Source organism: Antrostomus carolinensis, unplaced genomic scaffold, assembly GCF_000700745.2.
Source record: "Antrostomus carolinensis isolate BGI_N321 unplaced genomic scaffold, ASM70074v2 scaffold44214, whole genome shotgun sequence".
Lineage (NCBI taxonomy): Eukaryota > Metazoa > Chordata > Aves > Caprimulgiformes > Caprimulgidae > Antrostomus > Antrostomus carolinensis.
The window spans coordinates 57347-74455 of NW_010312229.1; the positions used below are offsets into that span (position 1 = coordinate 57347).

General features: G+C 37.3%; 1 protein-coding gene across 1 annotated transcript in view; it reads right to left on the reverse strand.

Annotated features, from left to right (window-relative positions):
* Nucleotides 1-16588, reverse strand: part of STAG1 (STAG1 cohesin complex component) — a 68065-nt gene extending 51477 nt beyond the window's left edge. Inside the window, exons 1-6 of the mRNA XM_010166964.2 lie at nt 16474-16588; nt 15929-16070; nt 15012-15135; nt 7890-7988; nt 2896-2975; nt 264-371 (exon numbers count right to left, since the gene is read on the reverse strand). Coding sequence (XP_010165266.2) covers nt 264-371; nt 2896-2975; nt 7890-7988; nt 15012-15135; nt 15929-16070; nt 16474-16588 — 668 coding nt within the window. The remainder of the gene's footprint in view (nt 1-263; nt 372-2895; nt 2976-7889; nt 7989-15011; nt 15136-15928; nt 16071-16473) is intronic.
* Nucleotides 16589-17109: the final 521 nt, after the last annotated feature.

Below are 17109 nucleotides of genomic sequence, written 5' to 3' on the forward strand. Positions count from 1 at the left end.
GAGGTTTATGCAGCCTTTGTATATTTAGCCCTTGAAGAGCTGGGAAAAGCTACCTGAATTCTAGAGCAAGAAAAATGTAAATTCAGTTTCTTCAAGTCTTTTAAGCCTTGAATTTAAACAAGAGTGTAAGTTTCTGTTTTAAATTAAATACCTGATTTGCTAAATTGGGATATTTCACTCTATTGCTGCTTTGCCTTTTGATCTTACCTCTACTAGGAAGCATTTACAAATCTGGTCTTCTTCCAAGGCAACTGATAACTTACTTTTTGTGAAGGAATTCTCCAGCTGCTACTGCAACAGGCCGGTGTGCTGAATATACCAAGTGATAAACATTCTCACAGTCTTCATTCGACAGAGCTTCTTCGCTTCCACTGAAAGAGTCGGAAAGTAACACCTCAACTAAAACAAATGTTTAATTTCAATCCCCTCACCTCCCATAATTTACTTTTGACAGCTAAAAGATTGATTTCCTTCCTACAAAATCCTAAATGGTTGAACACTGACTTCAAGGATCTTTGGTTCAATTTCCAAATACAGAGATATTTAAAAGGCCTGCAAGACTGAAAGTTTGTCTGATTTCCTTCTCCAAATTGTATAAATATATATGTAAAAAATAGTATTATGAAAAAAACTCATCACTGCTTACAAATCTTGCTCTGCTTAATTGCTCAGACCATCACACTAACTACAATGCACATACTGCAAGATGACAAACACTCATCATCAAACATTATTAAACTAACAACCTACAATGTCACATGAGGAAAATGGAATTGCTTGCTTAAACTTATTTACTTCTATAGCAGTGTCTGTTTGCTTTCAAAGCTTTTAATTTTTGAAGTATTCAAATCTGGGACTGGGAAAAGCCTGCTTCAGCCTCCTGGCCTACTCCATTCTCAGCAGTTAAGTCTTTTCACTTGACAGTCCACGTGCTCTTATGCGCTGCGGGACAGGAGATGCCTCTCTGCTGGCCTGGTAAGTAGGAATATTCCCAATTCCAGCTGCTGAAAGGGCCAGGCCAGGTGGATACAACTGCCTGAGCTTTGGCAGAAGGCACAGAAATGCTCTGGAGATGGGCAGTAGAAAACTAAACCAGATTATACCACAAAGAACGGACACAGAACTAGCAGTGTGCATCCACCAATCAAATGAACACATAATCACTTTAGAATTGAATCATGATGTGTGTTCAGAATTACAATAATGCTGGTACAATAAATCGTCCATCACTTTTGCAGTAGTTATTGTACTGACTTCATTTTCAACATCAAGGAACTGAATCTGATCATACTCTGCTGTGCTGGATGAAAGGTGATGAAAAGTTTATTTTCTATAATTATTTATTGACAAGAACAAGCCACCTTTTACCCTTGTCTTGGGTAAACGACATAGTTGGGGCTTCTGCAGTTTCTGAGCTCAAAGCAGATTTTGTGAGTTTTCTGAAACTCAGAAAACCTTCCATTTTTCAGTAGTATTCTTGAAAAATGCTACGAGCCATGGAACAATTATATTCCACTAATGATATCAAGATATCACCACTGTCACACACAGGAATATTACATTGCTCCTTGTTTAGTCAGCATTCATCAGAAACATTTATCTATCAGGACTCTACATCATTTAGCTTCATATTACAAATAATTTTTAATTGGAAGTTCCCCATCATGATTGATGGTGAACACCTTTCTGGAGTTCCTACCTGCCAGAATATTGCCCTCTGCTATTCAACATGACCCATATTCTTCTGGTGTTAAATGCATTTAGCAATGCTTTCATCACACAACCAAAGAAAAAACAGAACAAGAAAAAAAAGATGCACTGGATAATTTTTGACCTAAAATCTTACTGTGTTCCCAAACGTTGCTAATAATGTAGGTACAGATGTGTTCTACATCTCATTTGTGATCATATTTTTTATATTAAACATATAAAAAATATAATATAAAAATTATAAAGATACAATATTTCCTTTCTTCCTAATATTACAAGTTTAATATCTGTAAAGCAGAGTGATCCATAAATAAAAAAAAGTAAGTCCAGACTTAGACTTCTTTACTAAGAGGAAAAGCTAGTCTAATCTTTAATCCAAATTCTGCACATCCAAAAACGTCCTTCCAAGTGAAGCCACTGTGTATAAAGCATGATGCAAAAATTCTATGCATCTGTTTGTAAAACAGATTTTCTTTAACCTGAGTTTGGATGAATATATAAGAAAAGCTTAGCAGTGCTCCTCCAGCAGCACACTCATAAGGCTGCTGTGGAGAGGCTGGTTCAAGCAGCTGGGATGTGGGATGATCTTTGTACTGAATCTTTGCCTCAGGGAAGTCACTGCATCTCTGTAAGAAAAAGCTGGGGGCCTGGAAGCATGTCTCCTCCTGCACAGACAAGTGTTTAAAATGACAAGCTACCACTGCCACCTCCACATAACCCAACAAGCATGCAGAAGCTAGTGTCTTTTCCCTGACAGCTTATTTACCTCTTATTGACTCCCTTTTCAGCTGTGTCAGGTAATCAAATCCTCTTACACTGGATCTTTGCTTAGCTACTGCTAGAGTTGTTTTAGCAAATGCGACCCACAGCCACTTGTTTAGAGTAGGAACAATCATTTTGCCCTTGGCAAAAGGTATAAATGTCCTTTGGCATTCTTCCACAGCAATGGATGCACTAACAGTCTCAATACATCAACACATTTTTATACTTTGCCTATTGTACTTCCATGGCTTGGAATATCTCATTTTAGCTTTGTGACTATATTATTACATATTCAGTTCAACTTCATACTAAAGGTAAAGTAACAGATTAACTTAATTACACAAGCAAAGAAATCAAGTCAATTAAATACTACCAGCTTAGATAACTTTCAAAGAGAATATAATGGTTTTGAAAAATACTCACTGAAGTATTAGCGTGACTAATCGAATGGCTTCCACAGCTACATCGTACTCCTTATCAAGTGTCATTGATACAATGCGATCCTGAAAATAAATTTTATTACAGTGACAAAACAGAAACAGAAAAAAACAGCTATCAGATGAAGAATTCTATAGATTACAAAATAAATACTCTCGGGGAGAAAGATCTTTCAACTAGACACATGAAAGCCCTTTAATATTATTCAACCATTTAATGTACATCTTAGGAAGCTGTGTGCTATATGCACAATGGAACAATAGGCAAGTACACAGAAATGAGAGTACGTGCTCAACAAATAGTCCTTCTCTTTGTGTGTTTTCCAGGAAACAAGCAAGCAGACTTTGGAGTTGAAGCACTGTTCTGGACTGGTCTTATTTAACAGTTCTTTCCTGAAAAGGAATGTGCTTGGGTTGGATGACAGCAGAAAAACTGCCCCACTTCAGTCCACCTGAAAACAAATAATTTTAGAGCAATGAATGCTGTACATATGCGTATTTGGAAGTACTGTGAAGAAAATCACACCTGAATATATGCACCTGCATATTGCTTATAAAGCTGTGGTCTTTATACCTGCCTACATCTTAAGGTTTGAAGCTGATCTCAAGAATTACACTACAGACCTTCCATTAGGAAGTAGGAAATTCCATGCTTTGACTTTGTATTTTCCTATACTCTTTCTAGGGGAGACAAGCACACCACTTTCCAATCAAATCTAATGATTTTATAACTAGTAAGGACCCTGTACTTATCAGAAGTCTCCTCAGGGTTTCTTTCTCCTTAGTTTCAGTTTGCTTACGGGCAACCAAAAATAGATGTGATTAGTGTATGTTGCCCTCCCTATCTGGGGAGAATTTCCATCCATCCATAAAAATGCAATATGTCCTGATGTTCTTTGCTTGACTGATCAAGTTAATGAAAAGAAACTGGGCCATCTGAAAGTAAAACTTTATTTCTGTGGCTTGACCTGCTTCAGGATGGACTAGGTACTATATGACATTTTGGGACGTGAAAAAATAGAAGACAGGGACTGGAAAAGAAACAAGAGAAATGCTAGGAAACAACAGTGAAAGCCACCAAAAATAAAACAGGATAAAATAAAGGTATTCACCTCTTTTCTCTACTATTCCAGGTTTTTAAAGGCTGAAGGTGAATATCAAGCAATAGATGCTTATTTCAACATTGAAATTGAGGAATAGTATGTAAAGAATGCTTTGTGGCTGCCTCAAGTGTTACCTCTCAACAAAAACAGGTCTGTAGAAATACCATTAAGTTCCTGGGAAATTTAATGGCTTTAACTGTTACATCTAGATAGTTTTAGAGACTGTGAGAAGTCCATGAAGAGACTCAAATAGTTAAATAACCTTCCGAACAGGAAATTCTGTATACGGACAAGACAAAAAAATTGCTGTCAATTTTTCCTAATTTTTCTGGCCAAGGAAAAATAACTAATAACAACAATACAAAGAGAAAGAACAGCCAGAGTTATTGATCTTAAAATCTTCAGTGGAATTTAATATACTCCCTCAAAGTCTATCTTAACTCCAGGATGCCACTGGGGGATAACTAACTGCACACAAAAGTGTAAGCACACAAGTCTAAAACTCCTTCTACACCTCTGAAAGAAGCCTGCAAGGGAAGGGATCTTCTCTCCTGCCTACAGAGCAAGAGGTACTCTCTGAATTTGGAGTCCTTTCAGACTTTGAAACCAACTGATGCGACAATGTTTTTTCATCCAAAAAGACTGTTCTCACCTCTCAATTTTTCCCAGAAACATCAGGCTTAAAATAAACAGTTTGGATGTATCACTTCTTATTTCCTGCCCTGGTGCAGCATCTCTGTGTGATGGCACTTGCCAGCCAGGCCCTAAGATCCTTGAAAACGAGACCTGAACACCTAATGCCTCTGGAACGTGTAACTTCTGTAGTTCAGCAAGTTATAAACCCCAGCTGCTCAATCTGCTTTGACAGAAATTTCCTGTACCACTGTACAGCAGTAGAATAGGACGCAGGTCTGTATTTATAACTTGAAATATTCATAGTCACTGTCTACGAATATCCGTTTGCAATCATGTATTCGGCTGTGAACAAGACTGGCTGAAGTGCAAATCTACCTCCTTTTGCCTCTCAGGCCATGGAGACAGCACTCCCCTGCAAAGGGTCAGGGATGAGGGACAGGAATTAAACAGCTGCATCTAAATCTGGTGTCTTGACTTCGGCACCGACTGCAAAAGAGCCAATTCACAGTTAATGTGGCTTCAGTTAATGTTTGTATCAAACAAGACTTCTTGATGGAAAACAAGTCTTCTCTTTGATGGATAATTGGTTTTTTTGCCAGATAAAGATTACTTCCTACCAAATCACCTACTCCTAGAAACATAAATGCTGGACAGAACACACATCTTCCCTTTGGAGAAGTAACATCATCAAATCCTTGTCACAGCTATCTGGAAGGTGGTGAAATGCTAACACCCCAGTACAAGTCATTCTGGAATAAATTAATTTATACTTTAAATGGCTAGAAGATCTCCAGAGATTTCTCTTGACAGTTTGAATGGATTGAGCTGAATACCAGCTGAACTGTGCAGGTCGATTAAAGTCTGATGAAGAAATATAAATAAGCAGACATGGAACTGAGAACAGCATTTAGGTCAATCATTTTTCAGGAGGTGATTGTAGAGTTTGTAGTGGCAAGACATTCAAGTAATGTATCACAGATTAAAAAAGCATTAATCCGAAACTCTGCTCCATCCTGGTGCCAAAGGCCACATTCCTGTCAGCACAGCTGTAAATCCAAGTGCAGACATTTGGGCAATGCCAGCTTTTTGTTCTCTTGATGTGGCTGGAAACTGAAACTGCTAAATCATCATGTTAAATATATCTGTTCTCTGGGCTCACAGAGACTTTGAACTCATCTTTCTCTAATTTATTTCATAACGATACCAGTTTCTGTAGCAAAATCAGCTTTAATGGAACAAAAGAAACAAGGTTCCCTTTCCTCTGAATCTTTTTGACAGAAGTGGAATTTCTTTGTGCCATTCTAAAACAAGAAGCAGTGCACAGGCTAACCTGACTTCTTCTAACAAATAAAGTAGTCTATATTTTGAAAAAAGCCAGGAGGAAGTATTTAGAGGGTTCATGTTCCTGTAGTTTTTGGAAGTACGTTACTGAGTAACTATTTCTCAAAGCGCCTCAAATCTTGAAAAATTTTGCTGGTGAATGGGACAGGTTCAGACTCAAAGCAGCATTTTCTCTTACAAATTATTGGAGGCTAAGAGAGATGCATCCAGCACATTTTCTAGTAAAAAGAAGCAGATATAGAGACCATAAGAGTTTTAGTGGCCTGTTTCAAAATAAATTGAATTACCGAAGGAACAAATATAAGTAAGTCGGTAAGTCTGCACAGATGGGACAAGAAAAGCAGCAAAGTTGGAGGGTTCATTTTTCTGGAGAGTTAACTAGTATTTCTGGTTGTCCTGAGATGATAAGCAAACCACACTTATGGAGGCATTAGAGAAGTAGTCTAGGGCCTGAACCTGTTCGCCAGGTACCCTTCTATGAGAGGAAAGTTTGTCTTTACTGTAATAGTCCCAGAAACTGACTTTATAAAATTAGAAGAATATAGGCCCTGAAGTGATCTTACAAAACAGTCCAGTTTCATCTCCTACTTTAAAGTCAACTATACCTAGTTCATTCCTGACATAGTTATTTAATCTGCCCTTAAAAATCTCAAATGAAGGAGATTATTAATAAAGAGTCTGTTCTATTATATAACTACAATTTTGGACAAAAAGCCTTCTTTACTATCTAGATTTTACTGCAGTTTAAGCACCTTTTTTTCTCCATCTCAACTGAATGTGGTAAAAGGCTGATTACCATTATGTTTTTATGAATCTTTTACATACGGGAGATATAGCAAGCTTCCTGTAATTTTGTGCTTTCCTAGATCAAACTAGAGGAGTTAATACTAACTGCAATGACAGACAAAACCAGAGAAGTGGCATAAAATCTAGAGTGAGAAGTTTTTAAGTCTCATGCACAGTAGTTATTTACAAGTATTTAAATCTCCGCTTCTTTTCTGAACAGAATGTTTCATCAGTATTATAATCATGATTTAAATTAAAAATAAATTTAACTAGTCTTTCCTTGGGGAGTAGCCTTTACCACAGTTCTGTGTTCTCCAGAACACAAAAGCAATGGTAAAAGGTGCCAACCGATGTGGTGACAGTGTCTGAGAGCTTTCTTAGCAGAGCATGCAAACAGAAGCAACAACAGTATTGCTACACTCATCTCTCCAGATATTTCACTTGTGAAATAAAGCAATCATGTCATAAAGTGAATTAACAGCCACATTCTCATCAAGATATTAAGCAAAAAGTCAGCACATTTATGCTAGTAAAAAAACCCAACAAATATTCCTCCAGTATTCACCTCCTAAACAGGACAATCATGCTCAGGCACTTGTCTAAAAGCACAATATAAACTCCTGTTCTGCTGCAAAGTATTTATCTTTGTAGAATATTGTGCTGCAGATCAAAATATTATCTCTTCCTTCAAACACAAGCACATATTCAGCTAAAAAGCTGTCTTAACGATCAATCTTTTGTTACATGCTGTTACTTTCAGATGTATTTTAGATTGTATGAAACACCCAGTACATGTCCTTAAAATTCAATAAATGTAAAATTAAATAAGCACATGCAGACTGAATAATGACAATATATAAACTATCAATAACACAAACAAATAAATAATCATCTTGGCCAAACCTGACAAATCTTTCAAGATGAACACTGTAAAATTAATTTGGCTTAATCTCAGCACTGAGTAATACAGTTTTACTACTGCAGCTACAAGCCTTGTCAGAAACAAATTAGTTTATTTTTGCATTTAATATACATGACTTAAAGACCACAATAGAATAAGATAGATGATACCTTTATTTTCTGTACTCCTTCCAAAAAATTTATTTCCTCTTACCTTGAATCTATTAGTGAACAGCTCCAGTTTTGGAAATAACTCTCTGTTGGTATACAGACTCTGAAGAGCTTTCAAACACTTCAACCTCACTTCACCTTGCTAAATAAAACACAATAAGATTAGCTGATATAACACCCTAATCAAATGCACATAAATATTAAATAATATCATATTGTAATCTGTTTAATGTACATTTAAAATGTTATGCAAATGGGTTTCCAAAGCTGATTAGCAATTCAGCTAAAAACCAAAAACCACACGCAGCTGCCTAAAAATAATGTTACATTTTCTCACTATTTGCATTTATAAATAATTTAATGTGCCATCAGTTCAATGTCTGTTACTGTTTCCCTTTCAAGGAACTCCACAAAAAGATAAAGAATGTAGCAAGTAAATACAACAAAAAGAGGTACGATCTCAAGGTGGTGGGGGAAAAGCCAGTGCGGCCATTTATCTTTAGGAAAGAGACTACAGGTAACTCCTGCCTGATGTTTGGTGTTTACATTCAATGCGCAAGTGTTCAAAATGACTGAGCATGCGACCTAAGCCACAGCCTGAGGAGCCTCTGGGAAGAAGAGCAGTTTGTGTCCATCTGTCTGAGTTGTTCTGGTGGCAGCAGTTCATTCTCAGCTGCTCTTTAGATGGGGATTGCTTTGATCTGGTGGGCTGTAGGTAGGAAATGTGGGCATCATGAGACAGTGCCTATGGATTAAGGTTTGTCGCCTACATGAACACTGATGACAGAGAAGGGTTGGATCCCCTGTGCACATGCCCATCATTTGCCTGGCTGCACACGTACAACTCAGCCCAACTGCGTAGTCTCTGCAAACTATGGATTCTTGTTGAAAAAGATCTGTAGATAGCAAAAAGGTTATAAACACCAATCTGCTCAAATATAATCTGTAGAGTTCACTGCAGCATGAACTTACTTGTATGAAAGTGAGCATATTACCAATTTCTGAGTCTGTCTAATCTATAATCAAGTCTGTATTTAAAAAATCACTCAAGCTAAAAACTGAAAGAACATTCAGAGACTGACGTAAAAACAGAAACTAAAAATTCTCATTTTTAAGTTTCTTTCCTCCTTCCTACCTATTTCAAAAACTAAAACAGAAGATAAAAGATGGACAGAAGTTGAAAGGAGGATTTTCAGAAGAACTTTTCCTTGAAGAACTATTGTTCCTGAGAAATCATCTCTTTATATCTGAGTCTCTGAGCATTCATGCTCTCATCTAGGGATTTTTTTGACTACCATTGCAGAGAAAGTCAATGAGATTAAAGTTATGTTAAAGGATCTATTATGAGATCTTTCAAAGTACAGAAAAGAACTTTCTTGAAGAAAAATTTTATATGGATATGATCAACTCCAGAAAAAGCACAGAGAAATGCTGCTAGTCATTTTTCTTTTAATGGTACCTGTGTTGCTGTACCAGAAATGGTGTTTCCTCTGCTGTGTGGCATTCAGAAAGGCCAGGATCTCCAAGTCACCAGTAATCATCAGCAGAGGATGTAAGCCTCTTATGGCCTTAGCTTACCTAGCCACAGAGGATCAGTATCGGTTTTGGCATGTGACGAACACTATGGAGCAACAGTGAGGTAGCAGGTTGAGTTACTACTCCATTGTAGACTGTCCCGCTTGTGAGCAGATGGCTTGTTATTCAGCCAGCACTGTAGTCCCAAAATGCAAAACACTGCCTTGGTTAGGTACAGAAAAAAAATCAGTGCCAAGAGCAACGAGACTTGAGACCTGTGCAGGTACAGTTTGGACTACTCGTGGAGTCCAAAGCCCTTGTGAACTTCACCAAACACTGTGGATCAATGGTCTCAGAGTCAAGTTCAGGCCTGATACTGAGGGTCGCTATACGTCTTAAGTGAGCAAATCAAGCAAGGTAGATAGGAAGTACACCTGTGAACATTTGGTACTTGCATGGCTTGCCAGGAGCCTGAAGTCAGATGCTAATAGGCTACTGTACTGCTGCTCACCAGATCTGAGGCAGAAGACAAGTGACTGCAGGAGCAGGTGAGGAAGAGAGAAAGGTTGTGTCACAGCTGGTGCCTCTAGCTGAGAGCAAAGGCCCAGCAGACACAGAGGCAATCCCCTGCCTTTCTTGGCAGACAAATGACAGGAGGAGGACTTTCTCTGACAGCAAAAAGGTCTGGTTTTTAAACTGTTTAGGGTTTTTCTTTTTTAGGTTTTTAAACTGTTTTTCAGGGATAGAATTAATCTCTCTGGAGAGGGAAGAGCCCCCACATGTCAGTTTGTTAATCCTGTTAAAAAGGTTTTAAAATAGAGTCAGTGGAGATTAGTGACAGGAACCCACTGGGAAGCATAAACAGCAATGACCTGGACAGGAACTAAGACAGAAAGAAGTGAAGATGTACATGGATGCACTGCACTGAAGTCCAGAATAAAGGAGTAGCAATGTGCCACAGACCATTAACATGCCAGGTATGAGATGTTTCTTGAGTAACTATGAGAATCATCCAAGTATCACGAACTTTTAACACCCCAAACACTTTTTGGGGAAAGGAACACAGCAGAAACTTCCTATCTAGCAAGGAAGCAAGCAGGTGGGAACACTAAAGTTAGGGTAATGCCTAAGAAACTTACAGCAGGGTAAAAGCTGCAAACAGTGATACAGAGCAAGGACAAGAAGAGATTTAGTAAATTAAGAGGGATGAACTTACTTAACTAATGAATTAATTAGGAGGTCAAGCACAAGAGGAACACAAAAACCAGAAGGAAGATAAAATAAAAAAGGCCAGGGCACAGTATGGAATGGACACAAAAGATAATGAAGAAAACTCTCTGTAAATATCTTTGCAGCACAACAAAGAAAAGTTAGCTTGCTCTGAAGGAAGAGGAAAAAAGCAATTGTCACTTTTTATGTACACAGTGGGTAGGAAAAGAAACAGTAAATTAAAATTACAACACAGACTATTTAGCTTATGCGAGGAAGAACTTTCTAGTGGCAAACATAGTTAAACACTCAAACTGCTATAGAAAGCTGTGGAATAACCAACACTAGATATTTTTTTTAGAAAACATGATTTTATGTGGATATACAGTGAACTCTACCTTAAGCAGGAAAGGAATAAGCAAAAGTATTTCCCTGACTAGATTTTAGCCAGATTTTCTGCAATTTTGAGCTGAAGTTCATAGTGAGTGTGAGTTGACTGAAGGCAGCAAATAATTGCATCCACACAGTACCTTTAATTGTGCTAAAGAAAATGAGCATTGCTTTCCAGCTACTTTTGTATAGTCACTTCCATGCTTCACAGACAGAAGAACGTATCTGAAAGGAAAGCCTTGCCATTTTCCAAGTAAATTATGTACAAAATACCTGTGTTATCAGCATTCTAAAACTAAGCCTTCCTCTCTCTTGAGTTTCATCTTCCAGAAAAATATACTTACTTGGGGTTTTGTCCAATTTATGACACTTGATTACTGCAGAATCCTGATTTAATCCACAATGTCATTGGTTCTATGCATGCCTCTTTCTCCAGACTAATTATTCCTATAATTCCCCTTCTCTCAAAGCATTTTTAGATATTTATATAGTTTTATTATTTCTTTTATATAAAATTCTTTTTAATGAATATGAGAAATCCTTCACACTAATACTTAATGCTTTCTTTTACTTACAATTTGAAATTAGAACATAAATTAAAAAATCAAATGTTTATCAACACTGTTTAATGACAAACAGTTCTCATATATTCCCTATTTTTGTTGAGTTAATCCTTCAGACACAGAATTCTGAGTTTTCAGCAAAAAACTGTTACCGCTGCTAATGAAGCAAAAAGCAATACATACACCCTTCATGGCAGTGGTGTGGGATAGTCTACATCTGTCTGGGAGAGTCATGCTCTACTCAAAATTCTCTTTAACTTGGCAGACCAGTGAGAAAGAAGCCAACCTGATGGAAGCACACCATTTTCATATTTTTTACATGCTAATCACAAGACTCAAGCCAACAATCTGTAACTCTTGTGTAAATCTCACAGTGACCTATAGCCTGGCCTCCAGCCACCTTAGACTCTTATTAACATACAGTTGATACTTTTGAGTATTAGTTTGCCATCTCCCAATGAGAACCAGACTCATCTGAACATTCAGGGCCACCACAGCAGCAGCAACAGTGACTAGAGGTGCACTGCTATGTGTCAGCTCACATGCCAGATGAAGGCTTAGAACACACACAGATGATCACTTTTTGAGCCCCCAGAAACAGAGTTTCAAGTATTTTTTAAATAGATGGGTGGTCAAGAAAGCAAACAAAGTCATGTCTCTCTCTTCACACTTCATGTTTCTTCTTTTGGACTTTTCCAATTCTTTTTTGGTGGCTAAGGTTTTCTGATCTTTTTTAATATTTATCAGATTTTAATAATAGATCATTAATTTGCTCAGCTCCTTGCCCTACCATATTTGTGCAGACTGTACTGTTTCTTTTTTTTCTTTTGTGTAGAAAAATGACTTAAATTACTGGGTATCTTCAATCCTGTAGTTTATGGGATGACTACGATACACTGTGTTGCAATTTTAATGCCCCAGGGTGGTGTATTTTGCGATAATCTGCTGCCTAATGACAAAAATAGTTACACTGCCAGAAAAAAACAGATGAAAATGTCCTGCAGCACAATAGTACCTATGGCAGGAGTATTCTTGACAGGAGGAAGCAGTTGTGCTCTCTCTGCATTGGCCCACTTAATACCATTTATGAAGATACTGTGTATCATCTGGTGCACTTTTTTTATTTTCTCAAGCTTTCCCAAAACCAAAGAAATTAGGTACCAAGGAGATGATATAAAGTTAAACATTGAGAAGTTTTGAAAAACTACAATTTCTATATAATCTTGATAAAAACAAATTCTATTTCTTCACCCATTTAAGTTAGGATGCCATCACAATGAAGTATGCAAAAACCATCTGTTCTAGAGGACCCTAGATTCCTTTCTTTCACAGAAATAGCAAGTAAAGTTGAGGTACACAAAGAGAGAAAAGGCATTTTCTTATGTGTCAGGAACTGGTTTAAGGACCATGATCGTCTAGGTATCTAGAGACACAATTACAGTTTCAAAACAGTTCCATGCATCAATGAGGCATGTGAAAATGAAGACTGGACAGTTTAACACTATTTTTTTTTTAAAAGATGTTTTAAAATATAATTATATTATAATTTTAGATATTTTTCATTTATGCTCCCAGATCCACAGGATGAAAAAGCAGCTTAAAAGGAGAGAAAGGCAGAACTAGAAACCCATATTCAAATGAGAAAGCAATCTACAAAAACTAAAAAGCCCTTTAGACATTCATCCAAAATACAGGAGAGACAGAATTAACATACAAAACATACAGATTTCCCAAATTAGAGAACTAAATTCTGTATCCTACCTCTGAAAGACTACACTGGAGCTACTACAAAGAAATGTAAGAACTGTGGCTTAATTTGTATGTCCTCTGAAGGAGAATATGAAACTGCTTATGACTTTCTTGCACTGCTGCCTCCTCTCTTTCTAGTAGCAAGCTTCCAGTCTTTGGGTGACTTCTGTGCATATGAAATGGAAACTATGAAATACCTTATGACTATTGCCTAAGCCTTCATTTTTTCAATATTTTCAGTACCGATCATAACAAATATTATCTCCTGATCAAAGCAAAGCAAAATCAAGAAACGTGGGTACCAGCTGGCAAGTTTTTCAGGTAGTGCCAATGAAAACCACACTGTTAAAGGATCTTGTACTTTTTGGGGGGGTTGCATTTTTAATTGGTTCTTATTCCATCTTTTTTCAATACATTCTTCCCATTGCACTTCCTTCCTCCTTTCTGTGCCTCCCCAAATGTCTCTTTCTCTCCATTCTCTCCCTTTTCATCCTTTGACATATGGCTCACCTGTCTTTGACTCTTGCCCTATTCTACTTACAATCTGTCTCACTCTATACATTAAACATACACTGCATCGATAAAAAATATCATATATCATGTATACCAGGATATTAAACAGATTAGCTAGTGATTTAAAGACTTAGAACTCCAAGGCAATTCTAAGGCCTGCAATGAAAAATACTACAAAGCAAGCAGAGGCAGGAGAGTAGCATGACAGAATTCTTCTGTGTCTGGTCCAGATGGAAAAACTTTTTTTTTACCATAACACTGTAATTTAAAATTTGTCTGATATGAAAGAACATACTAATTTTTTAAAAACTGAAGTATAAATATATGTTAAGGCCACAGGCAGATGACTAGACCCTGGGCTGAGGTTAAGCTAACTGAAGAAGATGTGAGGAACTATTGGACGTGACATGAGAAATTGCTGGATGTGACAGATAAAGAGCGTGAGAAGCTGACACCAGTCACAGACAGCACTGTGACGAATGGCCAGGTTTCACAGATGGTTAAACGGAGTTACATGAGAAATGGCTGGACTTCACAGATACTGGAAGATGCTGAGAGCTGCAAAGTGCAACGCTGCTAGATTCTGCTCTCCCCTTGGAGGTGCTACTTTGTGGAAAGTTCTGCAAGGATTAGAATGTGCTCCAAAAAATACATTGCAATTATTCAAGGTATAATTTCTTTTTAATTAAAAGCCCTTGTAAAATAAAGCCCTCCAGCACAACCAAAATCCTAATCCTCCAACCTAAACCGACCTCCCCACTGATTTGATAACTCAAAGCAATGACCTCCACCTCCTGAAGCATGGCTACTAGTGAGACACACCAGTGTTAAAAATGAGCTACACAGATGGAGTACCAGCTCTGCCCCTCAAAGCACTGTGATGGCCACGTTTCTATGTCCAAGCTTTAATGATAGGAGTGTAGTGTCTCTAGAGTAAACAGTGGTCATGGCTGATTGTGGCAGCTAGCAGGATCTTTGCCCTAATCAAGTTTTGTAACAATGAAGTGTAATGTAAAAGTTTGGGGAAAGTTTGTAAAGTAAAAGTTTGAGAACTACAGGTTTAGAGAAGAATGACATCACGTATCTCGTCTCTAAAGCATACAGGATACTCTTAACAAGTAAATTGCTGGTCCAAATCAAAGATGATATACTAAACATGTCTTGGTTAGCGTAACACCAGCTACCTAGAGTACACTCTGCTATGTACAGTAATACACAATACTTACCCTGTCATGTAGTGTCCAACCAACATATTTTAAATAACTATCATTCAGGAAGGCATCACTGTACATTTTCATCCAGACACCAATTTCTTCAATACAGACGGCTCTAATCTCAGCAATAGCATCACTAATAAGGAAAAAAAAAGAAAAAAGAAAAAAGAAAAAGAAAAAGGTTACTGATTACAGAACACACTATTTACTTCTCATTTCCATTGTCCTAGCTATCATATTTTGCTTTTACTTTTGATGAACTGCACTGTATAGTGTCTGTCACTGTTCTCACTGCCATCTCACTGATTTTCTGTTCCTTTACGTCCTTGAATTCATTGATCTATCTAATAATTTCAATATTTCTAGATTCAGATATGATATTTCCATTATCTCAAAAAATTCTCACCCTAGTTTCCTTCTTAGTCTGTTACTCCATCTTCTACCTCCCTCTTTTCAAACAGAATTATGAATCTAAGCTACAAACCTCCTCTAGACAATCATTTCTTAAACACTGTCAATGACATTTTCTTAGCAGGCTTGACTCTCTCCAGTTAGAGGTGTAGAACAATTGCAAGGTGGAGAAAAGTTATTTGGCTTAACCAAAGGAGCCTGCCAGAGGGGCAGAATGGAATGTGGTACATAAACAGATCTTGTTTCATGCACCGCATGAAAGCCCCTATAACAAAACCCATAAGAATGTTTACATTTCAACATTGTTTTCTTCCAGTTTTCTTGCTTTTTTCTACATTCTGACTGTGGCAAGTGATTGAAGAGGAAAAGACATATCTCAGGCAGATTTATCAGCTGCTTATTGAAGAGGGGCAGCAGGAAACTGTCTGGAGCGATCACCTAAAGAGATCAGGGATGGAAATGATTTCAATCTGATTGGCACTTTCCTGCCTGACTGACATAGAGCATGGCATATTTACTAATAATGAACAACGGCTAAACAACAGGAAAAAGGATTGGGGCCATCTGGCCCTTTAGTAATTTCATCTCCAAGACATCTGTTACTATGAGAAATCACTTGTGCCACTCCAGCTGGCACTGCTTCACAGTTCAAAATTTCAGCTGTAATAAAAGAGGAACATAAAGAGCCATGATACAGAAGAAGGGAATATCTGGTGCTTTGCAAACACTGGCCTTGTGTATAATTAAGACTCCTGTTCTGTATTTTTATTTAAAAAATCTTTTTGGAAAAGTAATAAACATCAATTTAATTCTAAAATAGCACCAACAGAGCCCAAAAATTAAATGTAATTTATGAAAAAAAAATTATTTCCAAGCTTCAATCACAAGAATAATTGCAAAATAAAAAGAAATTGTATTTTTCCTAAAGTCTTAAATTTTGCAAAATATAAATAAAATGTATTCAATGTTATCTTCAAGATTGTTACTGCCTAAGTTCATACACACAAAAGAGTACAACAAAACCATGATTACTCCATATTGTAACTGCCTACATACTTCCAACCTTCAGACTGGTCCACCTCAATAGGTGCCATTCTACTGTATATGAACTTCCAGACACAAGAGGTGAGAACCACAGTTCCTACATGAACATGGCTATCAATCGCAGAATCACACATGACCAGATGTGAAACTTCTACAGTCAAGTCTTTTGTTTTTCTCATTCAGTTTCAAATTACAGCGAGTAAACTGTACTGATGTAACAGCATAAAACATGCACTTAAAGCTAATGTATAAACGTGAGGGGGAAATTTAAAAAAAAAAATGCCATCAAACCTCTAGCAGTGTCTCTCTTTGCCTATGTGAAACACTGATTCTATCTACTTCCAAACAGAATCATTAAAACTGGTCTGTCAAACTTCCTGAAGACTCTATAACCTCAAAACCTAGGTAACTGTCAATCCACAATGTAGACAAGCTGCATTACAAGAGGAGTGGGGCATTAAATAAGCTGTTCCTACCAGGGATTTCTGAAACAGGCTTTAGATACTTTACGGATGAATGTGCTAAAATATTTTCAAGGGTTTGCACTATAAAAACTGCATTCATTACGGGGAATGCTGCCACAATGAAGAAGTTTTAATTAAAACTATGAATATAAGATAGCCCAAGATAGCTGCCTAACATTCAGGGACTGCTT